This window comes from Camelus ferus, chromosome 8 (assembly GCF_009834535.1).
Source record: "Camelus ferus isolate YT-003-E chromosome 8, BCGSAC_Cfer_1.0, whole genome shotgun sequence".
Classification (NCBI taxonomy): domain Eukaryota; kingdom Metazoa; phylum Chordata; class Mammalia; order Artiodactyla; family Camelidae; genus Camelus; species Camelus ferus.
In genome coordinates, this window is record NC_045703.1 from 72,724,902 (window position 1) to 72,750,883 (window position 25,982).

The 25,982-nt window shown below is 56.7% G+C and overlaps 1 protein-coding gene and 1 long non-coding RNA gene across 15 annotated transcripts; both read right to left on the reverse strand.

The window, feature by feature from the left end:
- Positions 1-9,990: 9,990 nt before the first annotated feature.
- Positions 9,991-18,412, reverse strand: LOC116665492. Of its 13 annotated transcripts, XM_032485365.1 has the most exons (11): positions 18,065-18,140; positions 16,846-17,109; positions 16,684-16,726; positions 15,974-16,146; positions 14,942-15,849; positions 13,979-14,795; positions 13,450-13,560; positions 12,622-13,246; positions 12,101-12,338; positions 11,149-11,359; positions 9,991-10,048 (listed from the first exon to the last, which is right to left on the reverse strand). In XM_032485365.1, the coding sequence occupies exons 6-8, from the start codon at positions 14,335-14,337 to the stop codon at positions 12,814-12,816; spliced, it is 903 nt and encodes a 300-aa protein (XP_032341256.1). In that variant the 5' UTR covers positions 14,338-14,795; positions 14,942-15,849; positions 15,974-16,146; positions 16,684-16,726; positions 16,846-17,109; positions 18,065-18,140; the 3' UTR covers positions 9,991-10,048; positions 11,149-11,359; positions 12,101-12,338; positions 12,622-12,813. The 13 variants fall into 13 exon arrangements, 10 of the variants coding, with proteins under 10 accessions (XP_032341256.1, XP_032341251.1, XP_032341249.1 ...); XM_032485360.1 differs by lacking the exon at positions 18,065-18,140 and adding an exon at positions 18,349-18,412 and having other exon boundaries at positions 13,979-15,849; XM_032485358.1 differs by having other exon boundaries at positions 13,979-15,849; positions 16,833-17,109.
- An 89-nt stretch (positions 18,413-18,501) lies between these two features.
- LOC116665494 lies at positions 18,502-25,618 on the reverse strand. Of its 2 annotated transcripts, none has more exons than XR_004322144.1 (3): positions 25,004-25,618; positions 22,025-24,915; positions 18,502-21,656 (listed from the first exon to the last, which is right to left on the reverse strand). It is a non-coding gene; the product is annotated as an uncharacterized LOC116665494 (long non-coding RNA). The 2 variants fall into 2 exon arrangements; XR_004322145.1 differs by having other exon boundaries at positions 18,502-20,789; positions 20,909-24,915.
- Positions 25,619-25,982: the final 364 nt, after the last annotated feature.

A 25,982-nucleotide genomic window follows, 5' to 3' on the forward strand; every position in this document is an offset into this window, starting at 1 on the left:
AGCTCACGCTGAGGGCTTCACACGGGAAGGCGGGTTTTACGGGGCACCCGGTACAGCCTCCCCGCGTCCTCCCAGGGCGGCGTTCGCTTAGAGCTGGCTCGCAAGCACGAAGGCCATCTGACCTCTCCATCAGTCTCACTGCCAGGCAACGCAATGAAATTTCTAACAAAACAACGAAACTCACTTCTTTTTCATTTTCTCTTTGTTTTTCTTTGTCCCTTCTTCCATTTTTCTTCCGCATTTTCTCCCTTAATTCATCCTCTTTCTCTACTTCCAATCGCTAAACAGTGTTAGTAATATTGGTAGCCTGCCTTAAGTTTCTTACTGGAACAGGGAGAGGTTGGTTGGATGGATGGAGAGACGGAAGAGGGATGATGGAAGGTGGAGGGAGGGATGGGTGGGCGGGTGACGTGCTGGAGAGGTGAACAGCCATCGAGAACGCTGTTTAATACTTCAGTCAGTGGTGGAGCGTTTGGTCCAGGAGGTAACCCGCCTGACAGGTCTGGCCGGAAGGCCTGGCTTGCCGCTGCTGGACGACGGGGTCGTAGCAGGTCTGCTTACGGTCAGGGATGGACCTTAGATTAGGAAGGTCCCCCTCTGAGGCCACGTTTGAAGCCTGTTTTCTGGAACCATCTTCCGTACCTCCTGTGGCAAGACAGAAAGGCTCTTCTAAGAGCAGAACAGGGCGCTGTAAGCGTCTGTGTGTCTGCGCTCTTTGTGCAGCTGACTATTTGGCAGCCGAGGCAACTTTAGGGCAGAGACTCCTCCATGATGACTTTTTAATGGAAATAAAAGTTGCACCATAAATTGAAACGGAACAACTTTGAACGCTGACCTCTTTTCCGACACAGCTTTGCCGTGGCAGCCTTGGCCCTGGAAAGGAAACAGCAAAATCCTGAAGCAGGAATTTCAAAATCCAGACACCGAGACCACCCTCCTCTGTGGTCAGTATGTCCCAGAGACTGGACAGAGTGGACCAGGCACGGCAAGCATCCTTCCTCCCGGTCGGAGGGCGCAGGACCCCACACGTTCAGACCCCGGGAACGGGCAGTCGGGGCTTCTGTGCTGCAGTGAAACTGCTCTCCCTATGGAGCCTGCGCTGTGCCTGATGCCAGGAGGAAGGCAGCTGGGAAGAGGGGTGCTTTCCAGGCAGCCTCAGTGACTGATTCCTTTTCTGAGGCTTTTTGTGAAATAACAGAACAAAGCCTATATTCTGCCAGACGCCTCCCACCCCCGGACGCTGAAGGAGTGGATCTTACAACCCCCCAGGGCTGCTGAGCAACCCTGCTCACCACACCCTCCTCTGCTCCTCTCCTGGGAGAAGACAGCGAGGCATGCAGGGCGTGCACAGCCTGGGGGGCCTGGAAGCAGCCTCGGCATCGGAGGGCCACGCGTGGACCCCATGCAGAGACCCTCGCAGCGTTAATTAGACGCGGGGCACCTGGGCCATGCGGCTCACGGCTCTGACCCTCAGATTTCTATTTCCCTTTTGTGTTTTATGTTCTTTCTTTCTAGTGCTCTGGGCCTGGCCTGAAGGAAAAGGAAGGGTGAGGCTCTTTAAATATTTTCTGCATGTTTTGCTGGCCCCGCCGGCAGGACAAGGGAGGAAACACCAGCTATTCCTAGGGAGGGGCCGTCTGGCCTCGTTTCCGCCAGGCTAGCTTCAGGATTCCCAAAACTTGTTAATGAAATCCTCGTTACAAAGCGAACCACACAGATGGGTGTGTTTTCCCATCGGGATCAGATTGTAATTGGGGTCTGTCTCCTGTCTACACTTCTACTCGAAACGCGCAGCCAGGACTAATAACAGAACAAACGACAAAGATGTAAAAGCTATAAAATGTTTACAACCATTTAAAATAATAGGACGTGCCTTGTAGGAATAATCATTCATGAGCTGTACACATTCTTCATAAATCAGGCGCCCGAAATGTCCACCCACCAGATAGACATTTAACCTGAACTAATGAGCGGCAAGGATAAATCCCAGCCACGCACTGAACCGGCTGCTGTCTTCCATTCTTTGCTGACATTTAAGTGGATAACTTTGGAAGTGGATGGTATGGTCCCAGGAAATTAAAACTAATCTTTTCTCCCAATAAATTCTCTTATAAGTCAGATGCACTTGAAGTAATTTCGTTGATTTTGAGTTCCCAATTAGAAAATTCTTCTCAAAACATATCACTGCAGTGTGGTGATATTTGAAACCTTCAGTATGGACCCAGTGCCGGTTTATCTTTCCTCCGTTCTGCTAAGGAAACCTCCAAGGTGCCCAGGCTCCCTGCGGAATTTCCTAACTAATCAGCGCCCTTTGTCTGCTGCCTTCAGCTGAGCTTGGCTGTGCTTGTTGGCTCAAAGATCCTCAAAGGCTGCAAAGCCGTCTCAGGTCGAGGATTCCACTTCCCCTGTCTGCCGGAGCTTCATCCTCTTGGTAATCCTACAAGGCATGAAACAGAATTGTGTCCATTTTCTAAATGAGGAAACGGAGGCTCAGAGACGTGCAGTGCTTTGCTTGTGGTCGCACAGCTCGAAGTGACGGAATCATGCCCTCAGTCAGGTGGACCTGAGTCTAAGGCCTCAGGCTAGCGAGCAGAGCACGGGGGAGGCGCTGTCCACAGGCGGGCTGGGGCCCAGAGGAAGGAGGAGGCCTGGAGGGGCCCGGGGAGTCGAAGGTTGCAGACCCCATTCTTCTCGGAGGCCCCCCCCCCCGCACCCTCCCTGGCCGGCTCCCTGTTATGTTCACATGGAGGTGTCTCCTCTCGGAGTTTGCCTTCAGGGCACTCAGCTGTAGAGTGTTAAGAAGTTTTTAATTAAAGAAAAAGGAAATGTGTGCATTTTTTGGACGCTAGCCAAGGAGCAGAAGGTGAAATGTCTTACTGCCTCCGCGGCATATTAACTCTGAAAACTGCGCTTCACTGATATTCTCAAAGCCCTTGGATGCTGACTCCAAAGCGCACAGAGGCATATTCTGGGGTGGAGCATCTCTAAGGGACTCACAGTTGTGGGAGCTGAGTCACTGAGAAGGGGCCACGTGTCACCTCCTGGTGCTGCACACAGCTGCCTCCCTCCAGTGACTTCCAGTGGGAGGGTCAGGGAGCCGGGGCCTCACCCAGTTCTGCGGGTTGCGTGGAGTGGATTAGCTCACATCACGGAAACACCTCCCGCTTCAGTTCCTCGTCGGCACATGGAGCAGGCTGCGGGGATGGCCTGGCGCCTCTCAGGGCCTGGCTCCGCTCTGGGTCACAGCCCCTCCCCTCTGTATTGAGGAGATGCTTGTTGGAAACACAGAATCTCCAGCCGCTCCAGCCAGCTGAATTTCTACAAGATCTCCAAGATCTCCTGTGCACGTGAGCGTTTGAAAAGCGCCCTCCCAGTGTCCGAGGTGCTTTGGTGTCAGCAGGCAGTAGCTTTGATTGCTTCTAGGAGCAAGAGAAACAGAGCCATCCTTTCCTGGGGCCCACAGGCTTGCCCCACGGAGACCCTCCGGCTGGGCCTGCAGCCTCTTTCCAAAGCTACTTTCACCTGCCCCTTCCCGTCCAGCGTGGCCTTCGCGACTCCCTCTCATCCCCAAAGACGGGCTGCTTCTGCCTGCGCTCAGCTCGCTGTGTCCTCCCCCTTCGCTCATCTTCCTGCACAGCTGGGTCGCCCTTGACAGCTGGCTGAGTCCTCGCCGCTCCGCTCCCCACCTAGTCACTCAGACCCTGAGGGTGGGGACGCTTTCCTCCTTTTACAGCCCTGGACCTGTATGCACAGCTGGGCACACAGGCTACGTGCTCCGTGGAGACTTGGAGAGCAAGGAACGGGAGGTCGTCGCAGACCCTGGAACGAGAGGGGCGTCTGGACCAGAGCTCACGAAGCACCGAGACGTGGGTAACGGGGTTGTGCCACAAGTCCCTCTGCTAACTGTTTACAGCGGAAAAGTGACAAGAGGCCTGGGAGGTGCCACAACAGCAAGAAATGACTGGGATGGGAAGTTACAGCGACTGGGAGGCTGACATCTGTGTCCCTCCCTGCGCGCAGCGTCGGGGTCCCGGCCATCCCTCTTGGGCGTGGAGGCCCCTGCACGGCGGCCCACCTGTTATCACCAGGCCCGCGCTTTAAAAAAAGTCAAGTAAAAACCATCTCTGTAGTGGGATTTTTGATATAACTGAAGACTCTAACATCAGATTTCCCCTATTTCTTTAATAAGGACTGGAATCGTTTCCAAGAAGAGCGACGTGTGGTCAGAAATAGGCAGAAGCCGCCAGGATGCTTAGCAGCGGGCCTCGGTTGGTGGGGGTGGGGGAACGCCCCAATATGCCAACGCTCGGGGTTAACACCCGTCTCCGGGAAGGCCAGCTCCTCTGCGACACGCGGGTCCAGCCCTGCAGGGGCACAGAAGGCTGCGCCAGCCGGCATCCGGGCTCCCTGACCCGGCCTCCCACGGGCCCCACCCGGCCCATCGCAGGCCTTGCCCATGCTGGGGCTGTGCTGTGCTGAGCTTTGCTCGCTGTCCCCTCTGTCTGGAACGCTCTTCCTCCACTGACCCGGACGTCCCATTCCTCCACGGCCGTGGACCTGAGACGTCAGCGCGCGTATCCTCCCGCTCAGCAACCTGGGACGGCACCTGAGACACCGGCCGTTTCTGTGCGGGGGGAGGTGGGGCCCATGCACGGGTCTTGTCTGCTGTCCCGCACCACTTCTCTTTCTTGTTTTTAATATTTTTTTCTTCTTTAATTTTTAAATTTTTTTGGTGGCGGTGAGGTAATTAGGTTTTATCTATTTCATTGACGGAGGTGCTGGGGGTTGAACCGGGGACCTGTTCAGAGTACGCACTCTGCCCCTGAGCTCTGCCCTCCCCTTCCTGTTTTCTTGCTTGTAATTACTAATCAGAGCAGCCTCTTTGGGGAAACTTGGAGAAACCTGTCTTCGGCTGCGTCATGCCCCCTGGGAAGGCGGGTCCAAGCCCGAGCCCCCAGGCCCGGCAGTGCAACCTGGTTTGGAATGGTCTTTGCACAGGCGGTTCACTAAGACCAGGTCATAAGGGGGGCCCTTGTGTCCGAAGCTGGACGTGGTGAGGCCTGGCCTCTCCGGAGCTTCTCCGGAGCACCCTGGTTGCAGACTCCCAGCCTCAGACCCGGGAGAGGGAGCCTTCATGGTGTGTGAAGCCACCCTGTTTGTGGGACTGCGTCGTGACAGCCCCAAGAAACCCACCCAGTCGTCCCTCGGAGTGTGGCGCAGGCAGACGCTGCCTCCTCATCCTCCCTGCAGTCTGGCCGTCCCGCGGGGCTCCCGGCTCAGTGCGCGTCCTGTCCTCCCGGCCAGACCCCCTGTCGCCTCCCGCTCCATGCAGTGTCCCGGGGGCCCTGGCTGGCGCCTTGGCTCACCAGACCTTCGAGGGCCAAGAACAGCGCCTGGCACTTGGTAGGCACTGGACACATAAGTTTGGGTGGAAAAACTGATATTTTTTGCAACGGTGCAAGTGTGTGAGTTAAGAAAATGTGCACGATTTAGCCGACACGCTGAACATCCACAAGCTGACTGCCAGGAAGCCTCTTCCCAGGAGGGCTGGGCTGCCGTCCCTGGTGGACTTCACCATCCCGCAGCGGGCCCTGCTCCGGCCTGTCACCACATGCCGTCTTCTGTCCTGCCTCCTGTGGCCGTGGGCACTGTCCCCACCGCCCCGGCAGCAGACCCCCTCCCACCCTGTCCCTGGCTCCCCGAACCCTCCAGCCCTGCTTTTCCTTCTGCCGTAAACTTTCCGGAGGGATCGAATCCCTTCCCGGCTTAACTACCCTCACGGACTGTGGGGTCCCAAGCCGTGTCCTCCGTCTGCTCCAAACTGTCCACCACCCGCACCAGGTCCGGGGGTCGACGTGGGTGAACTGCTCGAATTCTCCTGTCCTGCCCTGGGTGTGTGTGTCTCTGTCTGTGTGTGTGTGAGTGTGTGTGTCTGTGCCTGTGGGTGTGTGTATGTATATGTGTGTGTGGTGTGTGTGTGTGTGTGTGTGCATGGTGGATGTGAACACAGCTGCCCGGTGAAGGACACCTGCGTTGCCTACAGCTCGGGGTCACTGTGACTAAGCTGCCACAAGGATTCCGCATGACCGGAGGTTTCCGCTCTCTGAGATGAATGGCCAGGAGCAGTGTTTAGGTCACATGCTAAGTGCACATTTAATTTTTATGTAAAGAAACTGCCCACCTCTCCTCCAGCGTGGCCGCGCCCTCCCCCCACCAGCCATGCGGGGGCGCTCTCGTGCCTTCACATCCTCCCCGCGTCCAGAGCTGCACTGTTCCGACAGGTGAGCAGCGACGGGTCACCGCGGATTTGATTTGCGCGTCTCCAGTGGCCAGTGAGGTGGAATTTGTTTCCCCGTACTTGCTTGCCATCTCTGTCCTCTTCATGAAATGCCTGTTCGTGTCTTTTACTCACTTGCTAATGCGATTTTCTTTTACTGTTGAATTTTTATAGTTCTCTGTATTTTCTAGATATGGAGTATTTATTGGATGTGTGGTTTGCAAATACGTTCTTCAAATACAACTTGTTTTTTCATCCACTTCACAGGGTCTTTTCCATAATAAGCATTTTTAATTCTGAAGAAGTCTGGTTTGCCCGTCTGACTTTTGTGAATTACGCTGTTGGTTTCCCTTCTCCAAGCTCTTTGCCCTCCCCCTGCAGCTGCTGTATGAGGTGCTTTCCTGCGATTTACTCCAAGAGTTTCACAGTTTTAATCTTAGCATTTAAATCCATGGTCCACTTTCAGTTCCTCGTATGAAGTATGAGGCTTATGTCAGGGCGCTTTTTTCTGTTGGGTGTCCAGCTGCTCCGGAACCACTTGTTCAAAAGGCTGTCATTCCCTCATCAAATTGTTTTTGCAGCTTTGCCAAAAATCCGTCAGTCACATCTGTGTGGGTCTGCGTCTGGGTCCTCTGTTCTGTTCCGTGGACGTGTCTCTCTCCCAGGACCACACTGTCCCGGTGAGCGCAGCCACGTGGAAAGTCCCAGCATCAGGCAGGCACGTCCCGCGTCAGTCCTCTTTCTCAAAGCGGTTTTAGCTATCCTAGCTCCTTTTCCTTTTCATATGAAGCTTAGGATCAGCTTGCTAATGTCTGGGGAAAAAAAACCCTTGCTAGTATTTTCATAACCATTGTGCTAAATCCGTAAGGTCACTTTGAGACCTGGCGTCTGTATTGCGTTGGCTCTTTCGGTCCATGAACGTGGCAGATGTCTCCTTCTCCTCGAGTCTTTGATTCTTCTTCCATCAACATTTTGTCATTTGCAGCACGCAGACACTATGCATATTTTGTTCAATTTGTACCTAAACGTACGTTTCCTTTGGAGCATTTGTAAGCAGCGCTGTTTTCGGTCTCAGGGTCTGTATGCCTTCTGTTCACACATGTGCGTGTGGTTGCCTTGTGTGCACTGGTCTCCCAGCCTGGGTCCCAGCTGAGCTCACTCACCAGTTCTAGGGGTTTTCATAGAGTCCTTGGGATTTACTTAGATGATCACATCATCTTTGATTAGAAGCCGCTTTATTTCTTCCTTTTTCTGCCTGTATGCTTTTTTTTTTCTTGCCTTATTGCTCTGGCTACAACTCCCAGTGTTCCCTTGAATACAGGTAAGTGTGACCACCCTGATTTCTCCCCAGTCTTAGTGGGCAGCATCCATCCCTTCACCGCCGTTTGGCATGATGTAGGCTGTGGCTTCCAGGTAATTATTTTTCACGCTGTACAAGTTTCCTATTTCTTCTTTAACATGTTACCACAAATTTAGTGGCTTAAAACAACACAGGTGTATACTCTTATAGTCCCGGAGGTCAGCAGTCTAAAACAGAGACATCATCAGGGCTGCATTCCCTCCGGATGCTCTAGCGGAGAATGCGTTTCCTTGCTTTTTCCAGTTCCTGAAAGTCACGTGCATTCCTGGTATGCATTGTCCCACACCCTCTCTACGTCCTTCCAACTTCTGGTTTCCATCATCATACTGTTTTCTTTCCCTCTAATCCTTCACTCCTTACAAGGACACCTGTGATTACTTTGGGCCCATCTAGATAATCCAGGATAATCACTCCATCTTGAAGTTCTTAACTTAATTGCATCTGCAAAGACCCGGTGCCACGTCACATAACCACAGGGCCAGGTACTGATCTCCGTGGGGGCCGTAATTCTGCCCGCAACACCCTGTGTTCTAATTACATGTGTACCAAGCTGGTGGTGCTCTACACTGTGTCCCCAGCATCTAACACAGTCACTGGCATGCAGGAGGACACCATGAAGACCTGTCCGCCCACTGAATGGGTGGCTGAGTAAACCTTGCTCCTTTAGTGCCCCTGAGAAAGGAGAAGTGTGCACTACTTTGCGGCAGAGGTACAGTGATTAGTTTATATCTGCTCTGATGCACATTTGTAGACTGATGGGGATCTCAGCACAGATGCTTTGAAATTAGGCCTTGGAAAAATCCAAACTGTAGGCTTTCCACAGACATTGCCATGTAGAAAATACTCACGGCTTTCCAGAACACAGCCCCGACTCCCACCTGGGCAGACCGAGCCAGAGAAGGACGCAGACGCTCCTTGAGTTCCACCTTCCCCTGGCAGGCCGTCCCGCACGTGGGGCCTGCTTCATGCTGTCAAAGTCAGCAGTCTGTCCATCTCTTTACAAAAGTAGACTTGTCTCTACTTCGTCCACCTCCTCCTCACCCTTCCTTCTGAGCACCTGCTGGACAAGATGCTCAGGATCACCCCCTTTCTCCCAGAAGGGAACCTGCTGGGCCTGCCTGTCCTCAACCCCGCTGCAGCCTTGGGGGGTGGGGGGGGGCAGAGGAAGTGGAGTTTCGCGGGCTTTTCTAGGACCAGTTCACGTCCAGTTGTGTAACTGAGGCCATCACCAGTAGACTTGGCTGAGGACAATCTGAGGTTTCGGCTCTTGGGTGGATGTGACAGGACCATGGAGTCATCACCTGAGACTTTCAGAAGGAAGGGCGGATAAGGGCGAATCCAAACCCCAAGACCCACGGGCGAGGTTCGGTGGTCTTGCCTAATGAGAAGCTTTCTTGTAATGAGAAAAAAAGGCAGCGGGTTTTTGCTCTGTTTTGTTTTCTGTTCTGTCTCACTTCTTTTTCTGAATGAAAACCCAGTGTTTTTCACTGGGAGCTCCATGGGCGTTTTGGCGGGATGACCCCTCCTCCTGCAGGACGCCCCGGGGGGCGGGGCGCTCTCCGCCCTGGGGCCTGCCTCAGCCCGCTCCCCGCTGCTGTGACGGTGAAAACTGAAACACCCAGACGTCTCCGGACGTCCTGACAGGGAGCGTTCGGCCGTGGCTCAGAGGCCTGACCACGGGTTATTTGAAAGCCCTGTTTTGGATTCTCAGTGAAGACTTAATATCTTCTAAATCTGCTTTTTTTTCCCTAGTAAGGGACTAGGAGGGACTCTATTAATTGAGATGCTGCTTACCTGCAGCTCTAACTGTATCCTTTCTGTCCCCTGAGTGGTGGGGATTCGCAGCAGGCAGTTCTGGGTCTTTCCCACCTTTTGAAGCTCATTTGAGACACGCTCAGCTCTGGGCATAAAGAGGTCATCAGGGATCGCAGGCTGCCTGAACGCGCGTCTCTAGGGCTTGTGCTTTTGAAAAAACTATCTCTCATATGTGTTCTTTATTTTTTGATTGAAGTACAGTCAGTTTACAATGTTGTGTCAATTTCTGGTGTGCAGCATAGTGCTTCAGTCATACACGTACATGCATATATTCCTTTTCATAGTCTTTTTCATTATAGTACTACAAAATATTGAATATAGTTCCCTGTGCTGTACAGAAGAAACGTACTGTTTGTCTATTTTATACATACTAGTTAGTATCTGCAAATCCCTAACCCCCAATTTACCCCTCCCACCCCCTTCCCCCCGGTAACCTTAAGTTTGTTTTCTATGTCTCTGATTCAGTTTCTGTTTTGGAAATAAGTTTATTTGCATCATATTTTAGATTACACATATAAATAATATCATATGATATTTGTCTTTCTCTGTCCGACTTTCTTCCCTTAGAATGATGATCTCCAGGTCCATCCATGTGGCTGCAAAAGGCATGAGTTTATTCTTTTTTATAACTGAGTAGTATTCCATCATACACACACACACACACACACACACACACACACACACACACACACACACGCCCTACAACTTCTTTATCCAGTCATCTATTGATGGACAGTTAGTATGCGTTCTTAATAAAAAATAAAACACACACACTTTCAAAACCACAGCTGACTCCTTAGGAAATCTTCCTCTGGGACAGCGATGGGGAGGTTGGGATGAGCTCCCAGCTGAACCAACGCTACTCTGTGACCGAAGCTGGGCGACTCACTACACTCTCTCCCTGGTCCCCAAATCACTTATTTGCCATGCAGTCTGCCTTTGGGCAGTTGGGGGATGTACACACACACATTTCTTTTTATTTTGGAAAAGGGCGGATGCTCCACATGCATCTCCTGGAATCCTGTCTCTGCAAATCAGCTCAGAAGCCCTGGCTCCACCACCCACAACCCACCCTGGTCCGACAGCCGGAGCAGCTGGCTCTGGGCGCCTCCCAGTGTAGACAGAACCCTCCCAACCAGAATCTGTGCCCATTGTTGTCTGGGTTAATGGGACTTGCATGTCTTTGTTTTTGGAGCTGGGGGAGGGGAAGCCAGAAGGGAAAGGGTTGGGTAGGGGGTCTCCTTCCTGCCAGCTTCCAGGCCAGGGTCTGAACCACCCAGAGCACGGTCGGAGCCAGGCTCTCACTAAATGCTGGAGGCCCAGGGCAGCTGGCATCTTCAGGCCCAGGGGGCACGGAACTGTCCGGAGGCTCTGCTCTGCCCTGGCCCGGCTCGGGCTGGCCGAGGCCCGGCAGAGAACATCAGAAGAAGCACCTTCCTCTCTAAGGAGGCCTTTGTCTCCAGGGCCACCCCCTCCCCCCGAGGGCAGCAGCCGGGCTGCATCCTGCCGCCTGTGGGCAGCAGCTGGGACCGCGGCCGAGAGCCTCCCCCAGGCCAGGGGATGCTCGGGTAGCCTTGGAAGATGTGATTTGGACCCAAAGTCACAGCCACCAGCCAGACTAGCATTTGCCAGGGTGAGACTGAGGCTGAGTGGGGAGTGGGGTGGGTGAGCACACGGAGGGGAGCCCTGTCCTTACCCCGAATCTCTGGTGTTCGAAGTAAAATTTGACTCTCCTGTCGATCCGCCAGACCAGGCCCAGTGGCACTAAGGGCTGAGGCTCCAGCCGTTTACTCGACTCTCTTCCACTTTCCAGCCCGGCAGCTGCCTCGGCTTTTCCCTCTGAGGTTCCCAAGCTCGCCCGTGTCCAGGCACCGTCACTCAGATGGTGCGGAACACTGATCCGGGGTCTGTGCGGGGGCGGCACAGTCAACATCTCGACCCCCCTCCCACTGTCCTTCCCTACCGAGGGCCCTCCCGGCCCCCATCACACCAAGCTCCAGGCCCAGGCTGCTGCCTCCTCCCAGTCTCCCGCCTTCAGTCAGGACCACCAGCAGGAGACGAGAAGGCGGGGTCTGGGGTGAGGGGTGCCCACGTCTCAGCAGGACCCTCTGCCTGCCCACCAGCTGCTGGTTAGTCGGTGCGTCCCTGGGGGTTTGGTTTAGAGAACAGGGTCCGGGGTGGGACCCTGCAGGGAGGCCACTGAGCCCAGGGCCGCCTGCCTCAGGTCACCTGTGTGCAGAGCCCCTCCCTTCTCTTCCCTTCCCTCCCCTTCCCTCCACCCACCCAGGTCTGTGTGTGCAGGTCCCCTCCCCGCCCTTCCCTCCACCCGCCCAGGTCCTGAGATTGTCCTTCCTGACAAGCACTGGTTTCCCAGGCTGGGGGCTGCCTCTGTGTCCCCGTCATCCCTGGGCACAGAACTGGAGCCAGCTGGGTGAGTCCCCGACTCCAGGGCAACTAACGGGGACATAAGAGGCTGGGTGAGCACAGCCTTGTCTCCGTCAGAGCCAGCGCCCACGAAGGATCTTCAGAAAGCCCAGGAACGGGTGGGCCGTGGCCGCTGGAGCCAGCCTGCGGAGGACACCACCAGGACCTTCCCTGCTGCGGAAGATCACATGGGTCTCCTGGGTGCACGGGGGGCGTCAGCCCACCTGATAATTGCCGGGTGGGTGGACATGCGGCTTGCGGTCCCTCCTGACTGCGGGTTTTCTCATCTTCATGACTTTTCTTATAACCTTAAGGCCACCCGGTCAAGTAGCTTGCACTGCCCCGAGTGACCTAGAGACCGCTGCAGGCGGCCCGAGTTGGCCGGACGTCCACCAGCAGCAGGAGGGGCAGCCAGGGGCACTCGGCCACCGCGGGCTTCAGGCGCCAGCCAGTCCCAGTTCCCTGCAAAGGGGGTGCTGAGGTGAGGTCTCTGACCCAGGGGTGTGGGACCCAAGCCGCCCTGGGACCGTCAGGCCTCCGTGGTCCCTCAGAGCTGCGGGAGCCTGGCATTTTAGGTTTGCTTAGGCATCACAGTCCCACTGAGAGCCCCACCCTTTCTCCAGCGGTGAATTCCCCACCAGCAGGGACAGGAAGCCCCACCCCAGTGATAAGGCTCCCAGATCTCAAGCCAGGAGCCGAGCAGAGATTTCATCAGCCTGGGAGAACAGCCTCCCCCGATTCTCACCGAGGCCTTGTGCTCGGGCCGGTGCCAGAAGTCGGGGGCCTCAGGCCAGCATCCTGGCCTCCGCTTGCAGGACGAAGGCTGAGATCTTGACGAGGTAGAAGTGCCCAGAGGAGACTGTGGTCCTTGCTCTCCAACGAAGGCTGAACCAAGGGCTTCCTTTGTCCTCAGTCAGAGTCTTGGGTCCCACGGAGCTCAGAGTGTCTCCTCACTGGGCCCTGCCAGGATCTTGGAGCCGGAGGAAGAACCTCGAAGGTGCCCAGTGTGCCGGCTCCTTAGAGTCCCGCCAGCACCACGGCTAATCCCATCGGGGAGCCCCACCACCTGCAGAACTGGGCCGCTGGCACCCAGGGCTTCGCAGAGACTCAGGTGTGTCCCTGAGAATCTGTCCCCTGAGAACGTGGATTCCTCAGCAGGGCAGAACGTAAAGTATCTGAATAAAGCAAGGCCAGCCTCGTCCTGGAGGGCACAGGAGCACAGGCGGCCCAGCCACCTCGCCGGCGAAATCCCCCCGCAGAGTGCTGCCTGGCCTGGCCCAGAGGGGGCCTCGCTGGGGCGCTGACGTCCCCACACAGCCGGCCCTTGCTCCGAGGGGACAGGTGACCATGAGGGGATCCGGGGCAGAGAGCTGACGAGAGTGACCACAGCAGCTCAGGCCCCAGCACCCGGGCCGGTCCTGGCACCCGTTTTCAGGATGCCCAGCCTGGGAGGTGAGGGCAATGGCCTCCTTTTGCACCTTCCCGCCCCCAGGAGGCCAGTGGGGTCTGGACTCCCCCCACCCCCAGCCCAGCGTGTGGGCCTGTGGCCGCAGATGCAGGGGGATGTCCTCACATGCTCGCAGTCTGAGTCACACCCCTGGTGGAGAAGGCGCTGGACTTCAGGGTGACGGGAGTGAGGGTGCGGGCGGAGCCCCGCTTTCCTGGTGGCCACGGCATCCCTGGCCTGCGAGGTGGGTCTCCGGTCTCAGGGATGCTCAGCCGAAGGGTCTGGACAGGAGCTTTCAGCCCCTGGGCCCTCCCACCCCACCCCCCTCACTGCAAGATAACAAGGCCATTTGGCTTCTGGTCACCATTGTGCCAAGTGAGGGTCTCCCTGACACCGGACGGGGCTCAGGAGACCAGGTGGGACCCTCTCCAGCACAGGGCCAGAGACGTGTCCCCACAGTTTCTCGTGGGGTCTGAGAAGGGGACGTGCACTGTGATGGGCCTCGGTGGTCCTGCTCCCCCAGACACAGCAGGCAGAGCTGTGCAGGCAGCCAAGACAGAGGTGTGCAGGGAGAGGCGGTGGGTCCCTGCACCCTGGGGCCCCCTCTCCCGTGCCCACTGCGTCCTGAGCGTTTCCTCCTCGTCCCCGCTCTTACCTGAGGCGTTTGGCAGGAGGCGTTGCAAACCTCCTGCTCCTAGCTGGGGGCGGGTGCTGGACAGCGGCCAGGACTGTCCTTAAATACAGATCCCAGGTGCCCAGCAAATCCCCCCCAGAAGAAGGAAGGCGTATTGGGTGAGTGAGCCCAGGGTACAGGGACGCGGGATGAGACACGTCGCTCAGGCTGGACAGGACTGTGCAACTGAAGGGGGGACACTGAGTCCAGGGGCTCACGACACTCTGGCTTTGCCTAAATCCCTGAACCTGGTTAGTCCACTGCGTGCCGGACTGCATTTTGATAAAAACCAAACTTTGTGGAGAATTTTCTTTACTGAATTTTCCAGCTCTGTGTTTCATTGGTGACCTAACAGGTCACTGACCAGCAGGTCTCCCTGGAGAAGCAGGGGGTGGCTTCTCCAGGCCTTGGTGGCCACCCCTCCAGGACACCTTCCCTCCTGGCGTTGCCACGCTCCATGTCCTCTGTGGCCACCAGGTGGACACGCCACCCCTCTCCTGCTGTCCATCTGGCTCTGCTGCACCTCGGGGACCCTGGGCCTGTCCCGAGCCCTCCACACACGTCCCCCTCTCTCGCCCGGGGACACTCGCACCCCGTCATTTACTTCGTCTGCCTGCCGTTGAGACCCAGCTCAGACCACACCGCCGGCACGAATATGGTTAAACACTTCTTCTCCCGGTCCTTCCTCCACGCGACCCCCAGGGCACCAGCACCCACCCCGCTCCAAACCCCACGGGCCACCGGGGTCTTCATCCTGGCCAGAGCACGGCTCGGTCACAGCCCGAAGCGTCCGTCGGACCTGTGGAGGCAGCGACAGCGGTGCAACCAGAGGGCTTCGGGCAGGTCCTGGCTTCTCCACCTCAGCTGTGTGGCTTCGGGCTAACCAGCCAACCACGCCGGCCTCAGTCCCCTCATCTGTGACACGGGGTGACGAGGCCTGCTTACCTGGCTTGCGTCCGGCACACAGCAAGGACACCTGTTCCGGCCACCGCTGGCGTCGCTCACCACCATGTCCCCAGCCAGCATGCACACTTACTGTCTGATGCTCCCCTGTGTCTCTTCTTTGGCCCCGGAAGGGGAGACGACGGGGGATTCACAAGTCACCTCCACTCCCCTCGGGCTCTGCTTGCCTGGAAGGCTTCGCCCACCTGTTCCTGTTCTGGCACATTTTCCTCTGCCCCTCAGAGCCCTGCTTCTCTGGCTCATCCTTCACAGCTTCCTCACATCTGTGTTCTCCAGCCTCACGGCCCACTGGACACAGTCGGGGCCCAGCCCCACCACTCAGCCTCGCGGCCTCCCACTCCTGGACCCTTCCCGCTGGGAGGACGGCCTGTCCCATGGTGCATGGGGGGGTCCCACGGTTATCTGCTGGATCAATATTATTGTTTCCTTCCCAAGGGCTGAGGGGGCTGAGGCAAGGAGGTGAATTGACTTTAACCCAAAGATGCTTGTTGCGGGAAGAGGCAGCTTGGCCCGGGCACCTCCCGGGCTGTGGAAGGTGGCAGTTCTCTGAGTTCCCAGGTGGTTTCCAGCAGAAGCTTCACATCTGTTTGGGGGTCAGAGCTGCTTCCTGACATGGCCCCAGACGCTTCCCCAGAGCCCATGCACCTGCAGGGACCGGTGGGGCTCAGGACCCGAGAAGGCGTCGTGGACTGTGTATGCTGCTGGGGCCAGTGCTGTCGGGAGCGCACATGCCCTGGGACCCTCTGGCTGGGCTGCAATTCCCACCTCATTTTTAGGAATCCCCTCCTGACACCACCTGCCTGTTTGGGGAGGAGCAAAGGGCTTCTGTCACCACCATTCTCTCTCTGCTCTGCTGGGTGGCCATGTCTCTCGCGTTGCAAGAATTCTACCTGTGAAGAGAAAGCCCGGCCTTGGAGTCTCGGCGGTGATGGCGCCAACAGATTCCTCCAACCCTGGCTGGGCTGCTGATTCATCCCACGACGTGGGCAGGTTCACCCAAGCGTCAGTCCCCACCATGGGATGGCGAGCACAGGTGTCCCCTCCTTGGCCAGCACAGCCGTCAGCGAGGTCAGGACACAGGTGGGCTTCTCGGACGGATGTGATGCCCCAGGGTAGGTGGGCCACACCGGGTCCCCCGCAGGGCAGGACTGGACGGAAGCAGGCAGCAGAGGAGGATGGAGCTGTGGCTAGCCAGAGGAGGACAGGATTTCAAAGGACATCAAGGGAAGGAGCCCACGCGATCCAGGATCGGAGAGGAGATTAAGGGGCCAGTGGCCACAGCAGGGCTCTGGGAGCAGAACTGTGTGCTCCAGGGGAGGAGGGAGGTGTGTGTGCAAATGTCTGATCTCCCCCCCCCACCGGCCCCCGGGCACCAGGAGAGTCACTCTGCAGGGACAAGTTTCAGACAGACAGCAGTAAGACATGAGGACAAAGGATGGGGTCACCAAAAGGAGAGAAACTGCCTCTTCTCGGGCACCCCGCACACCCCTCCCGCTCTGGGGGAGACAGTCCACTGTGCTCCCGTCTGCAGATACAGAAACAGACGCAGGGACCAGGTCACAACGAGGAAGGTGGGTGCAAACTCAGCCCCGCGCCCCCACCTCTCAGGACTCCGGGCTTCAGTGCTCCGTGCCTGGGGCTGGATTCCCTGCTGCCTGCACCCCCTCCCCATTCCTGGGCCTTGGACACAGTGAGTTTCTGGGGGCAGAAACAAGTGCTCTCACCAGCATCCGGAAGGTTCTGATGCAGCTGGACAGGGGGCCAAGCCTCGGGGGGAGAAATACACACATGTCCGCGGGCACACACACCCAGACTCACACTCACGTGCCAAACCCACTCACTCGCCCCGGCCCTGCCGCCACCCCAGGCCCACCGGGAGCGCTCACAGTTCTCAGAGACCTGGGGGTTCTCCTGCCCGAGGGCGGGACCAGAAGTCCCACCCTGCTGGGTCCCTCCCGTGTGGTCACGACTGTCGACGCAGCTTTTTGCAGAGGCCAGCTGCCGCGCCCTTTATCCGGCGCTGGCTTAGGGGAGCGGCGCAGTCCGTGTCTCCAGGAGCGTCCCTGGGAAAGGCCGCAGGGCTCCCCTCCTCACACCTCGCTGACCTGGTTGCGACGTGGGGTACGCCATTGAGAAATTAATCAGTCGATCTAAGCAAGAAACAGAAAATTTCATTCAAGCCAAATTTGAGGATTGTAACCCAGGAAGAGCATCTCAGAACTCTCTGAGGACTGTTCCGGGCTTAGAAGTCCAGGTGCAGCTACGTAGGGTTTTAGAGGCAGAGGGCTGTGCTTCAAATGACGTATTATTGCCAGTTCACAGAATCCAGGTGGTCATGCGACCCCTGACAAGGTCAAGAAGGAAGCTTGTCTTCTAAGGAGCCGTCCTGTTGATGCTCGGAGAGCGCTGCTCTTCATGGCTGAGCAGGTGCTCACGCCGATGGGGCAGGTTTGGTGATGCAGGACGCAGGCCCACAGTGCACAGGCGGTGGGGGGGAGGTCAAAGGGAGAGGAGTTCACATGTTTACATTTTTCCTGGCTTGCCGTAAAATATGAATTTTATTTCACAGGTCTGAAGTGTGCTGGGCTCCTGGTCCCTGCTGGTGGGCACTGGAGGCCTCAGCTGGCCCAGTCTCCCACGGCTGGGCCAGGAGGAGTCACTGCACTGCCAGCTGGCCTGGGGTGCTCCCGGCCAAAGCTGGCCACCTGCAGAGACACCCCTCCACACCAGAGCAGAGCCAGGCGGAGTCTGCCCACAGACCTCTCCTTCCAGAGGAGCCTGCACGCGCAGGGCAGGGGAGGACGGGGCGGGAGGCACTGCTCCCCCGGGAGGAGCCCGGGCCCGGGGTCAGGGCCTCCACACCCAGCCTGGCACAGACCCATTGCTTGTTTCGGTCTGATGATTAACAAAGGGAAACGGCTGCCTGGAGTCTTGGAATCTGATTTTTACCAAACGTGGTAGGAGAAAGTTCCAAATCACTGGTCTCCATCCTGCCTCGCCCGCACCCCCCCGCCGGGAAATTGGAATTGTTGTTGTTCTAACCCACTCCAAACCATACCCTTATTTCTGCAACACCACCCTAACTACAGGGAAATGCATTCTTACCTCTTTTTAGGTCTTTGTAATGTGATAGAGCCATTGGGTCGCAGGGGAAGAAACCACATTCCCAGCGGGGTCTCCACCCACCCCTTGGGCAGCCTTCCCAGGAGGCTCCGCCTACAGGAAGCCTCCCTTCCTGCCTCAGACCACCCGCAGCCTCCGCAGCAAAGGAGGTTGTTGGGCAGGTGGGGTCCCTGCACACCCGATGCTGGTTTTCCTTGTGGGCAAAATAGGCCAAAAAAGCAGCCAACACTGCCCTTCCCACCCCCCGAGAGCCGGAGCCCCCTGACCTCCAGCAGAAGGCGCCTGCTGTCCCCGGTGGGCACTCACAGCACGTGGACAGCTGCTTGCTTTTCTTTCTATTTTTATTTTTAACGATGAATAATACTTCACATGAAACATTCACAAATAGGGGGAAATCGTTTGTCAGATCCTGGGTTGCACTTTTTGGTGGAAAAAACAGTCCCTGTGACCACATGCGTCACTAGGACTCTTGCTATAGATTTTAAAACTATCTTTATTAAGGCCTGTTGCATGCGTCATGTAATTCACCTGCGTCAAGTGTACAATTCAGTTGTTTTTGAGTCACTTTACTAAGTTGTGTAACTGTTGCAATAAATTAGATTTAGAGCATTTTCATCACCCAGCCAGATCCCTCACACCCATTTCTAGTCAATCCCCACCCGTCTCCCTCCGCTCCAGGCAACCCTTAACCCACCTTCTGTCTCTGGGCAGTGCCTTTTCTGGACAATTCGTACAAACGGGACCCACAGTGTGAGGTCTCCGGCATGTGGCTTCTTTCCCCCAGCCCAGTGGTTTGATGCCTTTTTCACGTCATGACATGCATCAGTAATTCATTCCTTTTTTGTTGCTGAATAATATTTTTTTAACATTTTTTATTGATTTATAATCATTTTACAATGTTGTGTCAAATTCCAGTGTTCAGCACAATTTTTCAGTCATTCATGGACAAATACACACTCATTGTCACATTTTTTTCTCTGTGAGCTACCGTAACACTTTGTGTATATTTCCCTGTGCTCTACAGTATAATCTTTAAACAAATGACTTGATTCCATTGACTTTCTCTATTGCTTTTCTGTTTTTTATTTCATTCACGTTTATTCCAATATTTATCGTTTCATTTTTTCTGCTTGCCTTGGAGTTAGTTTGCTTTATTTTTCAAGATTCTGCATTTGAAAACTTAAGTGATTTAAGTTTCTTTTCCTTTTCTAGTATAGGCATGTCAAGCTATAATATCCTCCTAAGCGATGCTTTGTCTGGATCCCGTAAGTTTTGAAAAGCTGTGTTTTCATTGTCAAGTGAAATTGCCCTTTGAGGGAAAGGGGGCCAGTGGGCTTTCCTCTAGGCTGTTCATGGCCCTCGATGATGTCACAAACTTGCGCCGACGCTGGAAGATCCCGGAGCTGCTGCTGCACCGCAGGACTCTGCCTGTTTTATTTTTAGTTGGCTCTTTCTTCACAGTTCTGTGCACTTACTAATGCCTTCACCCCCACCCCATCCCCAAGATCTGTATTAAAAAGCAGTATCAGGCACACCCAGTGTCTCTTCTGAGTGGCTTCTTCCTCTGAAGGCCCAGAACTTGTAAGGTGACCAACCATCCTGAGACGCCCAGATACATCAGTGACTTACCCTGAGTCACACGGCCAGCAAGTGGCAAAGCCAGGCTTTGAGACAAGCCTGTCAGACTCCAAACCCGCGCTCAACACCATGACTGAAAGATGCTTTTACTCACAATAAAATGTCACAGGAGTGGGACAGAATCCCAGGAAAGTGTCTCACTGGGTGCTCAAAGGCCCCACAGCAGGTGAGGAAGAGGAGCCGGATGTGGCCCCGCTAACGTCTGACCGTTTCAGCCCAAGGGAGAGACCCTGGACTTGGCCCGTCCCACTGACGTGAGGGGCTCGATCAGTGAAGCCGCTTCTGTCTGCCTCTGTTGTGTGTGGATGAGAAATACACTCACTCTCAGTGCAGCGTCCCGGCGCACAGCGCCGCCCCTCTGGCTCAACACGACGGCTTCCGGACGCGTGAGCCGAGCAGGGCGGGCCAGGCAGCCACTGGGAGGGGACGCCGCGGGGCGGTCTCCCGGGGGCTGTGGTTCTGCTCCTGTTCGCCTTCGGGAACCCGTGTGTGTGGTTCACAGCGTCTCTCGCTGGCTGTAGGCACCATGGACACAGCTCCTGTCAGCTCCTGTCAGGCTCATGAGTCGATTAGGCCTCTGCCTTTGGGGGCACATTGCTGTCATCTGGCTAACGACTTGGTGAGTTCTGGCTCCTGCCAACGTTTTAGGGTGGCCTCCCGCCTCCGGGGTTCCCATATGAGGAACGGGTGAAGCTAGGAGGGTCAGTTCAGAGCCCCGAGTCTGCAGGGCAGCGAGAAGCGAGGGAAGCTCGCTCCACAGCCTCCGCCCCACAGCAGGAAGGGGACTGGTCACAGCTCTCGGGGCCCCAGCCCGGGAGACACACGGATGGAGCAGGAACCCACCAGCAGGTGGATCCAGGGAGGACCCATGCTTGGCAGCCGGAGCCCAAGTTTGGAGCGGAAAAGCGCTGGAGGACCTGGTCGGGGCCAGAGATGTGCCCCCTAGGTGGGTGACAGCCTGGATCAGCCCGAGCCTGCAGGCCATCTGGCACACCCAGTGGCGAGGAGGAGGGCAGAGAGTGAAGCCTGTGGTTCCTCGGTCACTTCCTCGCTAACATCACAGCAAACACTGGAGGGAAGAAGAGGTCAGAGCGGCTCCGGCCCCTGCCGGCCTGCCAGCATCTCCTTCCCAGCCCCCGCTCGCCCAGCTCAGTGAGCCCCTCGGTCCCTGGCTCTGTCTGGACAAACCTCTCTGGCTTGGCTGCTTGGCACAGACGTGGCGTTCTTCCTCCCGCCTGCTCCTGCCCTTGGCCCGTCCTGGGAACTGGGGGGACTTGGGGTTTTGCAGATACTCTCCATAAAGCCTCCCGATTGCTGTCTGCAAACAGCTACTGTCCTGACTCTTAGGCAGCGGGGCCTTCCCGTCCTCACCACCCTCACCACCCCAGCCCTCCTGGCACCCTGACCTCCCACCAACCAAGGTTAATGCCAGGCACATCTCGAGGTCCCCTGCCCCAGCCGCTCAGCCAGAGTGAGTCAGGCTGGTCAGTTACCAGGACAGAGCAGCGCATCATTTAGACTCTTACCCCTCCCACTGCCCAGGCCCCCCACACCTGGGGAGACGGTGGGGGATGGGGCGGCAGAAAGCAGGCGTTTATGGGAACCTATGGTAGGAATGGGCAGGTGCTGGGGGCTCCCTGGGATGTGGGAGGTGATGCTGGGAACATCAGAAATGGGAAATGTTTTGAAATATTACCCTGAAGTCCTGGAATAAATGTTTCCTTCTTTTCTTCTTTCTTTCTTTTCTTTCTTTCATCTTTCTCTTTGTGAATCACTCTTCACATTACTGTCTGTGTGTCTGGGGCTTTGTCCCAGGGAAGAAAAAAATCATTTTCCTGACCTTTGAGCTCCGAAACAGATGAGCAGACGTTTGCACTTGTATTGCCAAGGCCACAGTCTGAACGTCAAAGCACCTTTGATTCCCAAGATCCAGGCTCTACTGAGAGAAAGATTTTTCTTGGCATTCCGAGAGCTGTACGTTGAGTGTAAATAGCAAAATCAGAGCCAGGAGGCGGCCCACAGCCAGTGTGTAGGGGACAAAGGAGTGTGTCATATCAACCACCATCCTTCCTTGGAAGAGATAAAGGGCGATGCTGTGTGTGGGGCATTTTGAGGGGGGCCCTGGGGAGGCCCCCGCTGCCTCCCCCTTCAGGACCGAATTCCTCAGGTGGGAAAGGAGGCTCCCGGGAATAGGACACCTACCTGGCTTCCCCAGGTGGGGTCCCAGAGTGGCCGAGAGACGTGTGGCTCCAGCTTGGCCAGAGCAGGAGATTGACAAGGGCCAGGTGGGGTAGGCGAGCGTACCTGGGGCCCTTGCACAGGGCGAGCTGTAGTCCTGTCTTCCCAGGGCCCCTCCTGGGGGTGGGGGCAGCTGAGCATAGACCGTGGTTCCACGTCCAGATGGGGTGCAGGTGCAGCCTGACTGTGGGCGGAAGCCTTGCGCCCACTCCCCACAGAGTGTGTGATGACCAGCCAGGTGGGGATGTCGCCACCAACCCAACCTGGACACCTAAACTCATCACCCCTGAGTGAGTCTCACCAACGCTCCCGAGAGCTGGGGCAGCCCCCTGACCCCACAGAGGAGGGTGGAGGGTCCCAGAGCAGCCCCTGAATGGGCACCGACCGCCCCCCCAGACCCCACTTGCTTTCCACCCAGCAGTGAATCCAACGCTCTCCGTCCTTGCCACCTGTTGGAACTGGCTTGGCTTCTCACACCCTGTTTTGCAAACAAAATCCACAGTCATTCAAACAACACGGAAGGTCTTGTGTCAGGGGCCAGAGCCCCTTCCTGGGCCCCCGGGTTTCCCTGCTGAGTTTTTACGTTTTTCAGTAACTGAAGCCAAATTTCAATGAGGACAAATGCCGACACAGCATCTAACAATTTGCCGTCTTCGAAAAATGATTCTGTTCCTCGTCTCGGTCCGAGCTCAGGTGCGCACACCTGCCATTGTCCTGGTGCCCTCGCCGCTCTCCATGCTCCTCCCCTTCGTGCCCGGAAAAGAGAAAAGTCTCCCAAACTCTCTTACTGGGAAACACGGGGCGCCTGTGTACAAGGTGGGTTTCTTTCACTTTCTGGTTCTTCAGAAACGACGGGCCAGACACAGAAGAGACACTGATCACAAAGCATCCCAGACTTAGTGCCTTAAAGCGGTAATAGACGTGTATTATTTCTCGCAATTTCTGGGGGTCAGAAATTCAGGAGCAGCTTGCCTGAGCGGCTCTGCCTGGGGCTTCGACGGGCTTGAGGGTTAGAGCCGCCCGACTGGGCGTCCCCTCCCAGGGTGGCTCACCCAAAGGGTCCCAAGTCCACAGGGGTGGGTGTGGCCGGTTTCCCCGTATGACCAACAGCAAGCTGCCCTCCAGCTCCTGCTGGGCGTCTCACACTGAATTCTGACACTACACGGAGACAGCAGCGGATCCCACAGGTGGAGGGCTCCCCCCGTCCTGCAGACGCTGGTTCCAAGCCCAGGTTGTCACCTCTGCTCGGACCGGCCAGATAGAGATTGGAGGTTCCAACAGCCCCACCTTGGGTTTGAGTAATTCGCTGGAGCAGCTCACAGAACTCAGAGGAATATTCACTTAGGGTTATTGGTTTACTGTAAAAGGGTCTGGTAAAGGATACAGAGAAGCAGCTCGATGGAAGAGACGCGCAGGGCAGGCGTGGGGCGGGGCGCAGCGCTCCCAGGCCCGCGCCGGGTGGCGCCTCCCGCACTAACCGGGAAGCTCTCCGACCCCCCACCCCCCCGCGCTGGGGTTCGGTGGAAGCTTCATCGCACAGCTATGACTGATCGTTAGCTCCGTTCTCAGTCCTTCGTCTTTCTCTAGGGACGGGCTGGGGTGGGGGTGGGAATCTCCAAGCTTCTAATCACAGCTTGGCCTTCCCAGTAACCACCCCCATCCCGGGGCCACCCAGCGTCACCTCACGGGAACAGGAGAGTCCAAGAGGTGCAGGAGGCCTGTGTGGGGAGCTGGGGCCGAAGACCAGCTGTCAGGACAAGAGATGCTCCCGGCCGTCTCATCACTTAGCGCTTTCTGGAGCGCGTGCCGGGCGGGGCGGAGGCCATGCGCACGCTCTCTGGCCTCACACCCCCCTCGTGCCGGCAGGTGGCGCTGGCTGCCGGCGGGAGGTCGGCTCCTCCCCGCGCGGCCCGCCCTCAGCGCTGCTGACGTGCCCTCGTGCTCGGCAGCTGCCTCCCCGAGCACCTGGTCCAGGAGGTCGAGGCTCTTCATGGCTCAGCGTCCAAAGGCGCACGCTCACCCCGCTGCCCTCGAGCACACGGACCAGCCCCAGCTCAGTGTGAGGGGGGACACGCGGGGGTGTAGGTTCCGGAAGACGGGACACCAAGGACACCGTGGAGGCTGCCTTCCGCCAGGGCTCGTGGCCCGCAGGCGTGCCGCGCGGGCGAGACAGTTCGTAGACCGCGACCGTTGCCTTTGTTCACAGCAGCCGCACAGCCAGGTCTTGCTTTGCCGCTTTCAGCCCCCGCCTGCCTAGAATAACGGCAACAGCGGCCTCTCAGCCTGAACCGTCACTGGGGAGTGAAGGTCCTGGCGTCTGGCTGGGGTCTGGGACCTGAGCTTCACATCAGACTGTGTCACAGGTTCCTCCCAATCCGCAGAATCCAGTGAGGTCAGGAAAGTGCAGGCTGACCCCCAAGGCACCGCTGGGTTGTTGTGCGGGTGTTGGGGGAGGGGGAGAGAGTTGACCTGACAACCGGAGAGGAATCTGAGGACGTCAGAGAAGCTGAGACTGACTCAGCCCAGACGTCGGTCCAGGTTTGGGAAGCAGCAAGCTGTGCAGTTGTCACTAGCCGGGCACCCTCACCCTGGGCCGGGACCGTCTCAAGGACTTTGGGTGATAAGCTCACTGCATCCTCATGGCCACCTTGAAGTAGACGCTGTTATTGCTCCCATTTCACAGACACGGAGACTAAGGCACAGAGAGGTCCACGTCTCATCAGAAGGGTGTGTGAGCAGACGGCAAACTGGTGTTTGCATCCAGGCTGCCTGAGTCTGGGCACTTACCCATCCTGTGACCCCAGGTCTTCCAGCTTGTCCCCCGAGGAGTCTGCAGATATGGACGCAAAGGGTCTTCAGGACAACCAGGGTGGTGAAGTCACAAATGGGTGTGGCTCCCCGAGCCTCCCTCCATCCTCAGGTCCTCGATCGTGCACCCAGAAATCTGAATCTTCTACCTGGAAGTCGGACAGGCCCGGCTTAGAGGGGACAGGAAAATGCAGACGACACATCACAGATAAGGTAATGAAGGCTCGGGGAGCTCACCGCTAGACCAGTCGTCACCTGGTCGATGTTCGTTCTGGGACTTGAGCCAGGGCTGGACTGACTCCAGAGCCTGAATCCCTGACCACTCAGTGGCCCTGTCCTCGGGCAGGCGGTGCCCCCGGCATGCCCAGCGCCCAGGGCTGTCAAAGGGAAAGGAGCAGGGGGAAGAACATTCCCTCCAAACACGTCAACGGTGCGTAGCCGTGGCGCTTTTTCTACCAATTATTTAATTTTTGGAAGAAATCCAATTTATTTTAAAAATTTCTTCTGATTTCGTAAGGGGCATGCACAAAAATGAAACTAAAATCAATGTGAAACGACTCATAAAATACTTGAGAAAGAAGAAAACAGCCAGTTCTGACTAGGCTGGAGTCCAAGACGCGCTGGCCTGGGCCCCAGCTCACGCCAGTCCTCCGTGGTTCCTGCCCCCTGGGTTTGTCAGGGCCGTGGGGCCCTGTAGCTCATCCTGAACATAGCAGGCTTCACTTTGGGAGAAGTAAGTTAAGCACTGCTCAGCTAAAAGAGATAAAGATTTAGCTCGCATTATACACGGAGATGAGAATGTGAACACAGAAATCTCAATTAACCTTCTAATCTCTAGGTCAGAGCGGGGGACGGCTCCGAGTTCCAAGGAAGACGCAATGCCTGTTTCCTACAGACCCGTGCAGCTGCGGGAAGAACGGGGTCACAGCGATTAGTGACAATAGCGGGAGGGAACCGAAGGTGGGGCGGTTCAGTTCTGATAAGACAGTGCCCGGCCACAGCCAACCCCAAGTGCCGAGCCCAAGGCGGGGTCGGAGATGGCCTTGCCAGCTGGCCGCAGAGGGGCCTTAGAGTCTCCGAACCGTCCCTTCTGGAGGAACGGTGCCCAGGAGGCAGCGAGAGTGTGACATAGGCAGCGCGGTGTGCCCCAGCCCAGGTGATCCCGTGACCGCCTGGGTTCAGACGCACATCAAGGTGCCCAGCGTCCAGCCTCCAA